This window comes from Pieris napi, chromosome 12 (genome assembly GCF_905475465.1).
Source record: "Pieris napi chromosome 12, ilPieNapi1.2, whole genome shotgun sequence".
NCBI classification, from domain to species: Eukaryota; Metazoa; Arthropoda; class Insecta; order Lepidoptera; family Pieridae; genus Pieris; species Pieris napi.
The window spans coordinates 10,638,682-10,657,264 of NC_062245.1; the positions used below are offsets into that span (position 1 = coordinate 10,638,682).

Here is an 18,583-nt window from a genome sequence, read left to right on the forward strand (position 1 = left end):
AAATAAAAATTGGTCACAAAACAGATACAGAAATCTGAGGCCAATACCTAAAGGTTGTAGCGCCACTGGATATTTTTTATTAAAATTGTTTGAAATTTGATAATATAAATCATAATATATTATTCACAACATCCAGAATGATCACCAGTTTTGCATTTAGATGTTGTTATATTGTATTTTTTTTAAATATGTTTGTTACCTATTAATAAAAAATTCTAACAAAACGTTAAAAACACAAAAGTGGGTTTCGTTGCCAAAATGTTCTTTGATATCAATGGTGTCAAATTTAATTTAAGTTATAGTAAATTTTAAAACAATATTCATCCATATACTTTCTCTACTAAGCCACTGGACCTATTATAGTTAATTATATAATTTTGTTGTATAGATATGTTTTCTCTGTATATAGATATGAGTTGATACTAACACGATATATGTAACAATGACTGTATATTTATCATGAGTCGTAAGTTTTCATAAGCAAAAATCTATAGAACAATTAGACGGCTATAATCTGAATTATTACGATTAGAATAGTATGATATACCTAGATTAATCTTTAATCAATATTTATCGTATTAATAATAATATAGATGTAAAAACATTATGTAATATTGCTGAGTCAAGACTGACGCAGCGTTTTTTTGCAATTTCTTCTCGTGCGTTCTACGCCCTTGATTTGACAATTGGCAGTAAATTTAAATTTAGGTGCATTAATTGTGCTGACGTTCATAAGTGTACCTAAAGGGGCCTCATAGCCTAGCGGTCTTATTAAGTGGCAGCTAGGTGAGGGGTACCGGGTTCGATTCCCGGTTCGAGGGCAAGTTTTAATTTAATTTAAATTTGTTCTCGGCCTTTGGGAGGGTTGTGCGGTACCGGGCGAGTGCCTAAAACCGTACATGGAGGACACGGTCGAAGTTCTAAGGCAAGAACGAATTATAAAAAATCTTATACTTGACGCTGGCTAATGCACAAACCGCGCCAGAGCCATAAAAAAAATAAAAGTGTACCTAAGACTGCGAAATGTTAGAGACCACCATCTACCAACATCTTGGATGATCAACTATAACTGTGGATATGTATGAGAAACATGTTCTAGCCAGTTGTTTAGTGGTGGTGTATGATTTCTAAAAACATTGCAAAAAATAAAATTAATTCAATTTATCTTATTAGAGCGTAGTAAGGGTTTAATGTAGTAGTAATAAAGGACATGAAAAAGTTAAGAAATGCTGTTACTTCTAGTAAAAGATTGAAATGGATATGGACAGGACATATTATGAGAGAAGATAAAGATAAATGGACGAAAAAAGTGACGGAATGGCTTCCTCGCTATGACAAAAGAAAACCAGGTAGATAAATAAAGAGATGGGAAGATGATGTGCGAAGAGCAGCTGGCCCTATTTGGCTAGAAACAAAGAAGAGAAGAAGCCCTAAGAGGAGGCCTATGTCCAAGGACAAGCTGTATAACAGAAATCAACCGGCTTGCCGATTAGTTATTAGTATTTATTTTTGAAGTTATACTTCTTTAAGCGCGTTATGAAAAATTGATGAGAGTGAAATTTTACGATGCGCGATGATTAAGTTGTCCACGGAAGATGCTACGGCATTGGACATAATTTAAAAACAACATTCGAATAATAATAGAATTTATGTTACACTTAATGTAAGAGAATAATAATAAATATAAATAATATTTATTTAATTTTTCAAATATAAACTGAACTTTATTGACTATAATGACTCCTTTTCCAGTCTTTGATTATTTAATTATTTGCGATTGCATGCAAGTGAAATTATACTTCTTTGGCATTATTAAAAACTTCTTACGCGCGTACATAACATGCACCCTTTTTTTTATTTTTTTTTAGTGTCAATTTTTTAGTACTTCACATTTTTATGTACTAGTATAAGTAATTACGGCAATAAGGGCTCTTATTATTATTATTATCAGGGTTTAATGTAAAGTCTTATTGTGTTTAAATTACGTGAAAATGAATATTTTAAACAATGCCTTCATGTTAAGGGCAAAAAGTTATCATATTTGCAAATCTATAAAAATTGTCTATGTCATGAAAAATAAGTCCTAATTTAGATATAATAAGACTTTCAATATTTTTATCTTAAATTATCATGTCAATGTAGTCAAATCTAAAACCTGTAACACAAAGTTATTAAAATTATTATTATTATTAATTTGTTCCTACGACGATGCTTACAATACGTATCTCTGGCGCTACAACCGCTTTTAGGTCTGGGCCTCAAATAGAAATAACGTTAGGGCTAACGGGCAAAAGGCTGACATGGTAACACTTGAAAACTAGCCAGTGGCGAAAAAATAAACAGTATTTTATATATATTTTTTTATGTATTTATAAACTTTTATATAAATGTTACTACAAATAAGAAGTAAACTTCTTTTTACGTTATCAACAAAAAAACCCATTTCTCAGACATAATCGATTATATTATCGCAGGATATCAGATAAATATTTTATTTCTACGAAGATTTAACCATATAAGTTACCTTCATAGAGAAACAATTCAGTATTAGTTGAATTTTCTCGTGATCAACTCGGTTCTGTTCTGTTCTAAAAATGGCGAATAACAACTACCCGTACGAGATAAGAGATGTGGATACACCAGAGAAAGAAGTCTCGCATAATCATGATGGTATGCATTTTTGGTACTTTTTTCGGGTTTTACCAGTTTAACCTTAAAAACATACCACCAGGCGTGTTACTTCTTCATCGCATTTGAAACTCGATTGGTTTTTAACTTACGCCCTAGTTCACAATACCAGTCCACGTCTCGAATAATAACTGTGGATTGAAGGAATCGCTTCCGTTGTTGCTTGTTTTTATGAATAGAGACATGAACGCATGAACTCTGATAATGACATTTTAAAAATGTTCTTTAGATATTTCCCCAATTATGTAGTCTTCGGAGGTATTAAATAACTTACGTAAATTGTATTGGTAACCCGGATGATAAAACACTACTACCTATTTCTTTTAACAACTTTTTGTATGACCTTTACAGAAAATTCCAAAAAGATGCCTCAACCTAGTGTTGAACATTATTTCCTTTCTCTGTTACTTTTATGCCCATAGCTTGTTCAGTGTCATACCTGTCGTAACCATACATTGGACAGTCGGTCAGAACATATGTACGTTTACTATTGTCTCTCTATCCACCGTTGTTACGCTTACTTCCTCGAATCGTAACGAAAAACTTTAATAGTTAACGTAATGTAATCTTTTTTTTAAGAACAATACATCGTGGGCGTATTTAGAACTAAACGTAAGCACGAACATTCATACGAATAGGATATGGATAGTAAATTATACGAAGCGTAAAAAGTTCGTAATACAGCTTTACAACAAAAATATAACAAGAAATTTTATTTTATACAGCATCTCACTTATAACCTTCGACTGGAGCGTAGTAATTTCCGGAAAAACAATCGGATTAAAATTGACAAAACCCGTATTTTATATTATAGAAAAATTGGTACTGAATATTTTTGTTAATAAGGATAATTTTCACTTATAATACCACAAGAGCTTCAAAATTATCGGGTATTTCCCGATAGGTTCGTTGCAAACAATTAATATAGTCGTCATGACGACTATAGTCTATAGTATAGTATATTTGTTTACAGGGAACCTTGAGGGAAATGCCCGATAATTTTGAAGCTCGTGTGGTATTCGGGGGATTATTTTTCCGACCCAAATGTCGGCCAATAGAATTGCACCATGAGACGAAATGTACAGTTAACAAATAAGAATTTCATAATGAATAAAACAACTACTTAATACTTTTCTTGAAGCAACGACCAGAGAAAATTTTCACAAAAAATTATCAGTATAATACCATGTAGGTTGTACCACGTGACGTCGAATGGTGCAATTCTATTGGCCGATATTTGGGTCGGAAAAATAATAAAAAAAAAAACAGTTTAGATCTTAGTCTGTGTTTCTGCCCCATGCCCTATTTAACGTTTTATTTATTACATAGGTATATTATAAAGGCCCAATTGAGATAAACACGTCACGATAACAACAGTCCCTAATCTTTCAAACCTTGACTCACGTTTTAGATTCGAACATGATTAAAAAAATATATGCGGTCATTGCAATAACTGATAAAATATAAGAATATGATAACGAATTGCGTAATAAGTAACTACACAATTAAATAAGATTTTTTAGGGTATAAGCAGAATTTATAGCATTTTTTACATTTCAACAGCAACGGGTCGCGTGTGCTTTTAAAAATTAGATTTTTCTGTTCAAGGTTTAAAAAAAAAATCGTTATTTTAAAAAATATATACATTATACATATAATTTAATATATGTGTATATGTTTAGTAAAAAAAATTCTAAGCATATAGCGAAAGATTGAATACACCATATTTACAAAAAGGTTAATACATTTACGAAAGCAAAAATCAATAAAAAATATTAAATACATTTAACTAAGATTTTTACATCGGCTTTTTCTCTCGGCCTCTCTCTCCCTCTGTCTCCTTTGCCGATGAGTAGGGATGCCTACAGATTCAAATTTAATGACGTGGAATAAGTGATATGCATCTTATGTTCCATAATAAACATATTTTATTTTATTTTTTTATTTTTATCAGTTTCTGGATGCCGGTTTGTCCGGAAAGTTATTATTATATTTTACTAGCTGACCGGGCGTTTTGCCATGTATATTATTTCTAGGAAACATTTTTTAGTTCAATCAAAATAACTATCAACTATAATAAAAAAAATAGGGGTTGATCGTAGAAGGGTGAAAATTGAGGATTGTATGTATTTTTGTAATGATAATGATAAATGATAAATAAATAAATAAATTTAGGGGTGGACTACCCCTAACATTTAGGGGGATGAAAAATAGATGTTGGCCTCTCATAGATACCGGATAAGCACAAAAAATTTCATCAAAATCGGTCAAGCCGTTTCGGAGGAGTATGGCAACGAAAACTGTGACACGAGAATTTTATATATTAGATATCAATGATCGACCTTGAGTGTAATAGGAATACCTATTAACATGCCGACGTAACGTAGAAACATATAAAAAAACACGTTACGACGACATGATGATCCAAATGCCGACATGATGCATTCTTCTATGTGAAAAATTCACTTAGACAATATCGTGAGAAAATCGGCATGTCTAAGACTAAAAAATCGGCAACATTCTATACCTCACCATGTCGCCTATTGTTTTATCACCTACTTGTCTATAAAAGAAATGAAATGAAAAAAATGAAAATGATTATCAATGAAATTCATGCCATTCAGCGCCCAGCGGTAATGTTTTAACGCCACAGACAATGAATGATTCAACAGAAAATGCGGCTTTAAGTTAGTTATATTTTTCTCGAAAATCAAACTCGGTCTCCGGAAGGCATGGCTTTAATATGTTAAGTGTATATAGGCGATTAATTACAATCTATACGCTCTAATAAAAAATAAATCAATGGCGCTACAACCTTTTTAGGTCTAGCTCTCAGATTTCTGGAAGTATTTGTTTCATGATCATTTGTTAATCTAATAGGCAGGCAGGTGATCAGCCTTCTGTGCCTGACGCACGCCGTCGACTTTTTGGCTCTAAGAGCGAGGCCACACGATGCGTTAACGGTGCGGTGTGGCGCCAGAGCGGTGCCGCAATGTCATCCTACATACAAATTACTATACCATGTCACACGATGCGTTGCCCCGCCGCGCGTCGTCGCACCGCAAGCGCGTCGGGCTTGTGATCTGCGGGACGACGCGGGGAGCTGTAAAATATATTGCCACACCGCAACGCCCGTGTCCTATAGCTCGAAGTAATTGCGGTACGTCGCCGGAGCGGTGCCTACGACCTCATGGATGAAAGTCGCATGCTGAAGTCACTAGGCCAACACTGCTCTGCTGCTATACGCGCTAATAGTATATACATATATATAATATAGTTTATTTTCACAGAAATTGTCAGTATTGGACCTAAGGGCTACATATACCCAAAAACGTTCAGAGAAATGGCAGCTGACATATATAACATGGAAGTGAAACCATCTGACGTTTACGTCTTCAGTTATCCAAGATCAGGTATTTACGAAATAAATTGATTTTATGAATTGGTCAATTAAAATTTACGAAATTTTCTAACCTGGTCAACTTACAACTTATTCATGGAAAGTAAATTAATAAGTAATCTAAAACACTAATATTATTTTGTGTAAACATAATTTGAGGGAAAATAAAAAAATACATTTTTCGTTAGAGTTAGTTTGTGTTTTTATGAGGTTATTAAAATAACTGATTATTATATTATTGCGTAATAAGTAATATAAGGTTAGATAACAGCAATTGTAAAAAATACAACATATTTGAATGTTGTTTTAACCTAATATTGTTATATTTCAGGAACAACATGGACCCAGGAGTTAGTGTGGTTGGTGGTGAATGACTTGGACTATGAAACAGCATTGAAAATACCACTGACAGACAGATACCCATTCTTAGAGTAGGTTTGAAACTCTGAAATCATCTTCATATAGTGTAGCACATCTGTTTCAACGGTCTACTTAAAAACACAACTAAAAAACTGATTTTGAATAATAAGTATGACTTGAAAAATCGGTTAACATAAGGGACCTCTTTTATACCTATGTCTCTTTAAACACTTCTTTGATATACTATCTATATACATACTATATATATATGTGATATATATATTTAAAAGCTATTCAATAAAACATCAACTGTTTACTAAGTTAGAGTTCATTTAGTCATCTCAAAATCAATTTTAGTTTCCGAAATTAGTAGAAGTAAAAACTTGAATATTAACGTTGTGCATTTTTGATATTCTGGAATGGTTAGGGAATAATAATTTTGCACGAATTGCTTTAATTATCAGTATAAAAGTACTTTTGCGCTATATATAGTACACAAACATGAAAATTTATATTACATTAAATACGCCGCGCCAGCTGTCTTCTCTCCATCCGTCTTACGAATTTTCGATAAGTTCACGTGTCCTGACGCGAGTTTAACATTTTTACCCATTCCAAAAAAAGTGTACAACGCCGCTAAAGAAGTTTTCACTTCAAAAAAGCTACACAAAATAATTAAAATTAGTATTAAATAATTCAATTAGGAAAATTGACTATTTTTTAAGTTGCCATTTTTTATTCGCGTCAGTCTGACCAAATAGTTAATAATAAAGCTTTAGACGTTTCACAAAATTAAACCTTGATGATGACTTAAGGTCCAATTCCACATGCATCGATGTATCTGAGGAAAGAGACAAATGAATAAAAACCGTAACTATATAGCACGAAGTTTCATAATCGGTTAAAAAAACATCCGTCTTACGAATTTTCGATCAGGTCACGTGTCCTGACGCGAGTTTAACATTTTTTACCCATTCCAAAAAAGTGTACAACGGCGCTAAAGAATTTTTCACTTAAAAAAATATCACCTCCTTGAAAGCATTAGATTGTGTGAAAGGAGTATTTTTTTGTAGAAATGTATCGAATAAGATTGTAATAAAAATTAAAAATTTCAGAGGATCAATGTTCTTGAATGATTCAAGGAAACAAAAGCTTCTCGATGAAAGCAAAGACAATGAAACAAATGCAAAAGATATACAAAATGTGGTGAAATCTGCGGTGGAGCTCGTCAACGAGATGCCGTCTCCACGATTCATAAAGACCCACTTACCTCTCTCTTTATTACCACCAAAAGCTCTCGAAGCCAAGATGGTTTATGTTGCAAGAGATCCACGTGATGCCATTGTCTCGTTTTACCATTTAGTAGATTCACTGAAATTGGCCAATTTTAATGGAGATTTTAAACAGTTTTGGTCTTTGAAGAATTACCGTAAGTTTTTTTTTAATTTACAGGAGGTAAACGGGCACGAGGCTCACCTTATGTATCACTTAATACCGACGCCCACGGACACTTGCACTCCCAGAAGGCCCGCAAGCGCGCTACCGGACTTTTAAGAATTGGAAGGCTCTTTTCTTGAAGGACCCTAAGTCAAATTGGTTCGGAAATACTTCGGTGGGCAGCTGGTTTCATAAAATGGTGGTGCTCGTATAGTTAGCAAATACGCAAAAGTTGCAAAACTGTTATGTTTCATGAAATAGAAACATAATAAATTTACATATTTTTTTTAATTTTTTATCTATTTACATTTTTTTATTATTACAAATATTTACACAAAATTAGGTATAGATAATTAGGTTAGGTATAGGTAATAGGTTAAGAAAATTGTATTTTTTTAGACGTTCATAAGTTTACATTGTGTTACCTATATTATGATTAAATGATTTTTTACTTTTTTTTTGTAAATACTGTATATTTGATTATAGTATGGTGTATGTTAATTTATAATGTAGCTGCTTAGGTCAATATTAAAACAGTGTATATACTCTTTATAACGAATTTCAAGGGACCGAGCATTTTATTTTGTTATAGAGAGTTTTCGTTATAGGCAGAGAGAAAAAAATACCAAATTTAACCAATTACAATAATTTCGAATTTTATTACTATCAATAGGTAAATTATTCTAAAATTTTACACATAAATAAAATTCGGCGCTATTCAAGAGAAGAGCAAATCTTTTAGGGAAAAAAAATCAAACGCCTGTATTTTTAAAAAATATTTTTTACCCTATGTTCATCGCCCCCATAGTTTTTAGTTTCACTTAGAAATCGAGTGTTTAAATACCGGCGAAACAATATTTTATCTGGCTAAAGAGTTCTTTGCTGGCATAATGAATAACTTTCAGAAGCCTGGTCTCCATACTTTGATAACGTGAAAGAGGCGTGGGAGAAACGAAACCATCCCAACCTACTCTTTTTGTGTTATGAAGACATGAGAAAGGTAATATGCTTCCTTAATAATAAACTTCTTTGCCTGTTTGTGATTTACGATTTTTACTTTGTTAACCTATGTCGGACATAAACGCGAATCTAACACATTATTTCCGTAACTCGATATTTCGAGTGCAACAGCAGTTGTTGTAACTGCTAATATTTAAATGAATCTAAAACCATTACTGGTACTTGTTTTAGTACAATGTACTTCTAACTACCCAGCTGAAGCTAATTCGGACATCATATGATTTTATGGTAATATAGATTTAGTCAGAACCAATTGACAACTGACAATCATAGATTATAAACACAGGTCATAGAGCTGAGCTTAATAAAAATAGTTGCCCGTCACTCTTAATATATCAAACTGATAAACTGTTGACGACCTATTTTGGCCTAGTGGCTTTATGGTACGACTCTCATCCCTGGGTTCGTAGGTTAATTCCCCGGCTGTGCACTGATATACTTTCTTTCTGTGTGCGTATTTCACATTCGCTCGAACGGTGAAGGAAAACATAGTGAGGAAATCGAAGGAATCGGCGGAATCGACAGAATGTGTCAGGTACATGAGGCTGATCACCTACATGCCTATTAGATTGACAAATGATCATGTAACAGATTCAGACATCTGAGGCCCAGACCTAAAAAGGTTGTAGTGCCACTGATTTATTTTTATGTTAAATTATTATTTTAAGGATCTTGGATCATCTGTACGTCGAGTTTGTGATTTCTTTGGCAAGAAATATTCCGATGATCAAATAGCTAAATTGTGTGATCATCTCACTTTTGATAACTTCAAAAATAATCCTTCTGTCAATTACGATCTCATGAAGAAGATTGGATTAATGCATACTGATAAGGAATTCGTAAGAAAAGGTCGGTTAATTATTAATAACCTTTAATTAGAATTACTGAGTCTTTACTTTCTCCCATTTAGTGGTATATTAGTTAAGTTGTCTTATAATAAATATAAACCAGTATGTACTCGTATTAGAAATGTTTTTGCACTTTGCCACGAGATGGTATTAAAAATATTTAATTAAAGTTTAATAATTTGGGGGTAATTAAATAATTGAAATAAAACACTATTTTGACCGGATTGAAGTTATGTATTATTATAAATTTACAACTATTTGACATAATTTTAAATTTATCCGACGTTTCGCGTGCTTTACAGCGTGCGTGGTCACCGTGACCGCGAAACGTCGGATAAATTTAAAATTATGTCAAATAGTTGTAAATTTATAATAATACATAACTTCAATCCGGTCAAAATAGTGTTTTATTTCAATGAATAAAAGTTATGTCAATCAAAGACAATTAAATAATTGTTTTTAAAGTCTGTCCTAAGTTTGTTGATATACAATTTTAATGGATTAGTACTTAATTATTGAAATTTACAGTGATTTGAGGACGTTTTTTTAAAATGTATTAGCTTCGATTTATCCTTACAGGTAAGACAGGTGGTTGGCGTGAGTACTTTGATGAAGAGATGACAGCTGAAGCAGATAGATGGATAGAGGAAAATCTACGCGATACAGATTTACGCTTTCCAAGCATGCAGTAAATAGAAAAGGAATAATCTTATTAAGTTAAAATCTTATAATGTTAAGTAATAATAAATAATATTAATAAATGCTTATTTATTTTAATTACATGAAATCGTGTTATTATTTAACCCTATAATTTCAGCTAATATTTTAGTTTATTAAATGTATTAGCGATTATAATCTACGGCTACAATTACTGCGACAAGTTGTCGCCGAAAACGAATAATTGCTTGTTAAATAAAAAAACTGGTTTAACACGTTAACATGTATTTTATTATGTAATTTATAATGCTTCATTTTATGAACTGACTGGATATAATGAAATGACTAAAAAAGCAGTTAGAGCAAAGTTATGCTTAACCAAGTACATAAGAATTCAATCAATCAAAATACGTTTATTCAGTTTAGATGCGTCTTATCAATGTCAAAAACGTTTATTAAATTCGCGAAAGAGCAAGACAACGCCATCCGTTCGAGGCGTAGCAAAACTACCAGGAGGCCTTGTTCTGAGAAGAACGGGCAAGAAACTCAGCAAGTTTTACCTTTTTAATTACTTGGTTAAGTTAACTCATTCCTATTTACTCCGTTAAGTATACATTTTTAAATGCAAAACGCAACTACTTATTACGTGTACGTATTATTTTACCTACACAAACCAATCTTACTTAGGCTTAGAGTTCTTCAAGAAAAGAGCAATTCTTAAAGTGCCGGCAATGCACCTGCGAGTCTTCTGGCAATGTGAGTGTCCATGGGCGGCGATATCACTTAACATCAGGTGAGCCTCCTGCCCATTTGCCTATTAAATAAAAATATCCTGTCTACAATGAATTATGTTCTTATTGGGACTTGCAAACTTCAAGTAGTAAACCGTAGTATTATTTCGTTTACAGTTTTTGTAAACGAAATAATTATTTTATATCTATGAATTACACGTATTATATTGTATTAAAATAGGTGTGCAGTGGTTAATATAATTCAATTAGTTAGTTAGTTTCTTGAGATATAAATTAAATTAGAAATTAGTGGAAGAGGTTTAATGTTGTCTGTATGATTTAAGGGTCCATGAATTTAGGATGCATTATGTAATTATGCACTTCTTACAATTTTTTCTCACAGTGGTTGCCTGGAAGATATCGCTTAAAAGCAAAAAGATCGCCAGTTGTTCCTTTTGTTTAAATATTTTAATGGTACTGCATTTCTGTATTATTGCAACGAAGTTCTAAATATAAAAGACTCCTTCAAGTAAATTTTAATGAAGATTGGAGGTTAGTTTTGGTCAAAATCAAAAGTAAAAAATAATTGAATCATATAGGTAACTCAATGTACACTTATGAACGTCAAAAAAATAAATGTATATGAAATGCTTCTAATTTTACATTTAGTGCCAGTTGTCAAATCAAGGGCGTAGAACGAAAGAGAAGAACTGGTAATAAACTCTCCGCCACTCTTTTTAATCGCCATGTTTTTTTTACACAATGTTTGTAAGGAGCTGCAACCATTTTAATTTTTAAACTCTTTCAAGTGTACTTGAAACAGGTTAACCTTCTACTACTACCACTGTACACAGCGCACCTATTACCCGTCTAAAATCCTAAAACATTTTCCTCATTCCTTAACTGATATGCCACTTTCAATTAATATAAACGTAGCTTATTAATAAGATAGCAATCAATGAGATTAACGTCATAATACGATAATTGTATATGTTTATAAATTTTGTATCTAAATGACGATGCACTTTTAGCGAATTAAATAAGCCACAGGATTTTATACCCCTAGTATATGTGTAATTAATAATAATAAATTTTTGACATAGGTCATAATTTTAAAAGAATATAATATGTATGGAAAATGGGCTTATTTTTGACTAATATTCTGTTCTATACAAATTGTACGGCGCGCCGATACTTTCGAAGTGTCAAAAACTGACATTATCGAGTTGACGTTTACAAATTCTTAAAATACCTCGTATCAATTAATTGGTGTAAGGGGTAGATGAAGTATTATTGTGTAATAACGACGCGCTATACTTATACAAGTATATACTTGGTACTAAGCAAATAATTACTATGATTATTAATTCACCTTAAAGTTATCATGTGATCAGTACAATAAATATTGCGTTATAAATTATCGCTTGTTTACGAAAACTGCAACAATTGAAATCTATATGAAGCTGAATAGTTTGTTCGTCTGATGATTCAAAACAAAATTGTGTTGCATAGTTAATTTGTCACATTTTTATTGCTTTAACATCACGCTTATACCAATAGCAGCCTTGCGATTCTGTAACTCAATTTTCGAACTCACACAGCGGTTTTCACAGCGGCGGTCGCGCACAAATCCGTCGTAAAGCAGTTATTGTTTATCAGAATGCCAAATCGTAAAATTACTGCTTTACGACGGATTTGAGCGTGACCTCCGCTGTGAAAACTGCTGTGTGAGTTACAGAATCGCAAGGCAGCACACCATCAATGTGAAATGTTCCATGCTGAATTAGATTTTTAGGTATTACTGCACGCAGGTACACTTTATACATTTACCGATTATGTCCGAATCCAAGCTACATGCTATACTTAGTAAACATAATCTCTGATAACACTTGAAAAAAGATAATCACATATGTAATATTTTATGCAAAGAAAGTGGCATTTTAATTTATCAGCGGTTTTGATAGGTCGTTAAAAAGGTTTAGCAAAATGATCAACGAAAACTATCCATATGAAATTAAAGTTGTGGAAATGGAAGTAGAAGGAACTGCACATAAGTTTCCAGGTTAGTATTTGGGCGGTTAAATTAGTGGCAGAGAGTTTCTTACCAGCCTTGCCATTCTGTAACTCACTTTTCGAACTCACACAGCGGTTTTCGCATCGGCGGTCGCTCTCAAATCAGTCGTGAAGCAGTCATTTTATGATTTGGCATTCTGATAAGATGGGAGCTTGTGGTTTATTGTTAATCAGAATGCCAAATCATAAAATGACTGCTTCACGACTGATTTGAGAGCCGTCGCTGATGCGAAAACCGCTGTGTGAGTTCGAAAAGTGAGTTACAGAATCGCAAGGCAGTACTGTTCACCCGATTTGGATCTGGTAGAAAATGCGAATTTAGGATATTCTCATTTTTGTATGTGAAGATATATACCTTTATGAACACATGATGGTGAAATTGGGTTGGTTAATGGTTAGGCCTTGTCGTACTATTACTAGACCAAATACAGATGGTGCTAGAGAAGGGACAATTTAAAAGTACTCATAACCGACGAATGACGTTCAGTTTCGCGGTCATTTGGAAAGAAAGACTAAGTTAACCTTTAAGAAGCTTGCTAAGCACAGCAAAGCGAACTGGTACTTATCCCGGGCCATCGCTTGCAACTCTATAAAGCACAAATTCAGCCCCAGATGGAGTACTTTTCTCACCTCTGGGCGGGAATTCCCCAGTACCAGCTCCTTCCGCTTGACCGTATTCACGAAAAGCGATTCGAATCGTCGACAAACAGTCACTTTCTTGGGGTGGGATCTCTCTGCATCTACCACGAAGAGTGTTCAAAGGAGTTGTTCGGAATAATACTTGCAGCTGAGTTTCATCATCGGACGTCAAGGTAGAACACAAAATACCATCCGTATCACCTTGACGTCCGTCGTTCCGAGCGTTTCTTAAGGCAATTTTTGCCGTGCACCGCCACTATGTGGAACCAGCTGCCCACTGAAACAATTCAACTTAGTGTCGTTCCTATTCTTAAAAGGCCGGCAGCGCGCTTGTGAGCTTCTGGCAGGGATAGTGTCCATGGGCGGCGGTATCACTTAACATCAGGTGAGCCTCCTGCCTGTTTGCCTCCTGTAACATATAAAAAGAAGAGCTTGCATGGTGAATGTCATGAAAGTTCCCTTCGGTAAAAAGGCGTGATAATATAATAAAAAATAATTTGATTTGATTTATTTTGAATCAGTTTATAATCTCATACAAATTTAGAATAACATATTTTTAGCAAATACTGGCCTTGATTTAATTTAAATTTTACAGTAATTGTTCGCGTAGGACCTAAGGGCTATGTGTTTCCCGAAAATTTTAAACATGCAGCGGCCGATATTTATAATATGGAAGTCAAGTCAAGTGACATTTTTGTCGCCAGTTTCCCAAGATCTGGTAAGATAGTGTATCATTATCGTCATTATAATAACATTTATCAAAGTTTTTCGATACATGAAATATATTACTAAATTATTTTATTTGAATTCATTTACTACTTGGGATTGCAAATGGATTATGCCAATTTTGATGTGTTTGACATAGATAAAAGAACATAAAATATAATTTAATTTTAACACATGTTCATTACTTATATGTATAGTTCCACTTTCTCTTTACATTGAAGTCAATATAACTGTAATAGCTTTATTTTATTTTTGTCGAAAAAATCGAAAATCTATCTGGCAAAATCTGAAAGATACAATTTCGATATAAGAAAATCATTTCAATTCAATTTATTTAAGGAACGACGTGGACTCAGGATATGGTTTGGCTGATAGTGTCTGATTTAGACTACGAAAGAGCATTGAATATACCACTAACAGAGAGATATGCTTTTCTTGAGTATGTATGACATGACGACTAATTATTGCTTATAAAAAAATAGGAATAAATACTATTAATAAAATTTTCTGGCTTTGCGGTTATATTAGTAGCTATAAATTATGTTAGTAACAATATCGCATGGATTGTATTTAGTTAGTTATTTTTTTCCTAGTATAAAGTCCACAAAAAAGAGTGCGACTTTTTAGGAATTAAATATATATAGCTATATCTAGCCTATACAGTAATTATGGCTAATCAGTATATCTTATGTAGACTTAATTTTTTACAATACTAGTGAATAGCTTAAACTATTAATGAAGCATTCATTAATAGTGTTCTTTAATGTTTTGACTCTATGTTCGTGTGTCCGAGATACCGCACTTGCACTTATATTCTCTACACTAGGTTTACTCAAAAGATTTAGTTCTCTTTAGGCGTTTTATTGCTAGTTTAATTAAATACTGAATTTAATCACTCTTTTTACTTCAGAGTAGAAGAACACAATTTGCCAAAAGAACGAAATAGTTATTAAGTTAAAAGAATGCAATAAGAAATATTTTATTTTATAAGAAGGGGTCAAAAATGTACGTAATATCCTCACAGGGTAAGGTAAAGGTTAAAATTAAGCTTGTGACTGACTTTATGTTCATTGATAGTGAAACATACAAAATTTTTTTACAGATTTTTTTCAAATTTTGATGATGAACTAAAAAAGAAATTATTCGACATCAATAAGGACGACGAGGCGAAGCTCAAAGAATTTGAACTTCTTTTTAAACCGGCGACAGAGATATTGGAAACCACACCATCTCCACGGTTCATAAAGACCCACCTGCCACTCTCCTTGATGCCACGGAAGGCTCTTGAAGCCAAGGTAGTATATGTGGCAAGAGATCCGCGGGATGCAATCGTCTCTTTGTATCATTTAGTAAATTCAATGAGATTTATGAACCTGGACGGAGATTTTAAAGCATTTTGGAAGACGGTTGTAAACAATTCTCGTAAGTAGAAGTTAATCTTAAATATTTTTTTTAAAATCCTGGATAAAAAATAATTGGTGCAGTGCTGCAACAATTTTGAGATACAGAAAACAAACAATCAAACCATAGTTAACAAACCATTATCGCCATAAAATGTTGATATATGTAATGCAGAAGCAGTGTTATCCTAGAGGCTTGCGTCCGACCCTGAGATTTAAATCGAGCCTTTCAATCTTGCTTTCTTTGGCCTTCATCGTAGAAGGCTAATATCGTGAGAAAGCCGGCATGTTCGAAGCCCAAAAATCGACGACATGTGTCAGACACAGAAGTATACCTACCTATCTATAAAAAAAAATCAAACCAACGCACGTAATCTGAGGCCAACCTACATAGGGTTGTAGCGCCATACTAAATTATATCTTGTGCGCCGGATTGTGTCTAATAAAGAACCTTACGTCTACAGTATCTTTACTTACCAACGGTAGCTTGTTACGTATAGTTGATGATGACAGCAATAATTGTTTCAAGTTCGAAGGTATAATCACATAAATTAACATCAGATAAACATATGCAGACCTAAACACAATGATAAATATCCAACAATTTATAGAACCCTGGACGCCATATTTCGATAACGTAAAGGAGGCATGGGAAAAGCGTGATCATCCGAACATGCTGTTTTTATTCTACGAAGACATGAGAAAGGTATAATTTCAATTTACTTATGTTTATAAAAATTATAAATATGTACTTGAATGTAATGATCACCCGGAAACCGAAACAGATCCTTAATTACGGCCATTAATGCAGAAATTGCGGCAATAGATGGCGTTAATATACATTTCAGTTTCATCATAATAAACAATAGTTATCTGTGAACTTGGTGTGGCAGTCGTTAGCTTACCACGATGGCTCATGGGAGAACACTCTCAGGATACCGATGCCTAACATGATGTATCAATAATGCCCTATCTTGTATCTTATCGTATCTCAGTACTCTCAGGTATCGTATCTTGACCCTTTTCCGATGGCTTAAAACCGACATTTGGGGTCTTAGTAAACATACCTGACGCACTGCAAGACCTCGGCAAGCCCAATAGCAACCTAAACTTGTTGTTATACTGAATACGGAGCGTATTCAGCGTTAAAGAGTTACTTTATTTAGAGTTTAGGTTTTTTATTGGCAGAATGTACGGGGCAAAAGTTGTAGGTGCATAAGGCTACACCAAGTCACCTGTAAATTATGATGTATTTCTCATATATTGCAGGATCTGCCTTCAGTTGTACGCCGCGTTTCAGATTTCTTCGGCAAAGAATATAATGAGAAAGAAATAGCGCGGCTCTGTGACCATCTCAGTTTTGACAATTTTAAGAAGAACCCTTCAGTTAATTACGATCTTATGAAGGAGCTTGGATTAATGTATACTGATAAAGATTTTATTCGAAAAGGTATATTTCTTATAATTAATAAAAAACGTCTTTGTTTCCGGTTGAAGCTAAACTGCCTAGGAAATGAAATACCAAAAATACATTTTCACTTTATTGGATACTCTCTTAACCTAAATATTCTTATAGGCTAATTTACTGAAATCTCAAAATAAGTTAGATTGTAATGAATGATATGCTAATGTCGCTTAGCTAATCATGGTTGACAATGATTAACGCCGTTGACAATATGGTTATTAGAAATATCCCGGGAGATTCTACCAATAAATTATTTCGATTCTCAGTATATCAAAATACATATTTACCAATGGCTCTACAACCTTATAGGTCATCAGGTAAAAAAAAGTGAATAGTGCCTGGGCGCGTCAATTTATTCTAAGATGGTTTCAGTTGCCATTAATGCACAGTTCAAAACGAACGGCCTCAGGTTTGAGAATCGCACTCTAAGCCATTGCACATTTAACATTTATCATAATTTAGAAAGCAAACCCCAAATCCAAATTAATAATTATTGTATCACAGGAAAGTCTGGGGGTTGGCGTGATTACTTTGATGAGGAGATGACGGCAGAAGCAGACAAATGGATTGAGGAAAATCTACGTGACACAGATCTGTGCTTTCCCAGCATGCAATGATTTTAAGCCGCATTAATTGAGATCTAAATTCACATTTGTATAATAACAATTATTATTACTGTAAATGGTTTATGTTATACAACATTTGTTAATAAATTATAAGTTGTCTGATAATTTTATTGAAGTGAAAACTTCTTTAGTGGCGTTGTACACTTTTTTTGGAATGGGTAAAAAAATTTAAACTCGCGTCAGGTTACGTGTCCTGATCGAAAATTTGTAAGACGGTTTTTTTTTAAAGGATTATGAACCTTCGTTCTGTATTGTTACGGTTTTAATTAATTTGTCTCTTTCCTCAGATACATTGATGTATGTGGAGTTGGACCTTAAGTCAATACATCAAGGTTTAATTTTGCGAAACGTCTTAAGCTTTATGTATTAACGATTTGATCAGACTGACGCGAATAAAAAATGGCAACTTAAAAAATAGTGAATTTTCCTAATTGAATTATTAAATACTAATTTTAATTATTTTGTGTAGGATTCCTAAGACGGATGGAGAGTAGACAACTGTAACAAAAACAT

The 18,583-nt window shown here is 33.3% G+C and overlaps 2 protein-coding genes across 2 annotated transcripts; both read left to right on the forward strand.

Annotated features, from left to right (window-relative positions):
- Positions 1–2,515: 2,515 nt before the first annotated feature.
- On the forward strand, positions 2,516–10,535 carry LOC125054259 (sulfotransferase 1C4-like). The gene is made up of 7 exons (XM_047656009.1): positions 2,516–2,670; positions 5,979–6,101; positions 6,420–6,519; positions 7,564–7,877; positions 8,791–8,885; positions 9,574–9,754; positions 10,333–10,535. Exons 1-7 carry the CDS (start codon positions 2,595–2,597, stop codon positions 10,443–10,445), a joined length of 1,002 nt encoding a protein of 333 aa, XP_047511965.1. The 5' UTR covers positions 2,516–2,594; the 3' UTR covers positions 10,446–10,535.
- Positions 10,536–13,059: 2,524 nt separating this feature from the next.
- LOC125054886 (sulfotransferase 1C4-like) lies at positions 13,060–18,574 on the forward strand. Its single transcript, XM_047657030.1, has 7 exons — positions 13,060–13,203; positions 14,449–14,571; positions 14,919–15,018; positions 15,682–16,001; positions 16,591–16,685; positions 17,249–17,429; positions 17,949–18,574. Exons 1-7 carry the CDS (start codon positions 13,128–13,130, stop codon positions 18,059–18,061), a joined length of 1,008 nt encoding a protein of 335 aa, XP_047512986.1. The 5' UTR covers positions 13,060–13,127; the 3' UTR covers positions 18,062–18,574.
- The last annotated feature ends 9 nt before the right edge of the window (positions 18,575–18,583 follow it).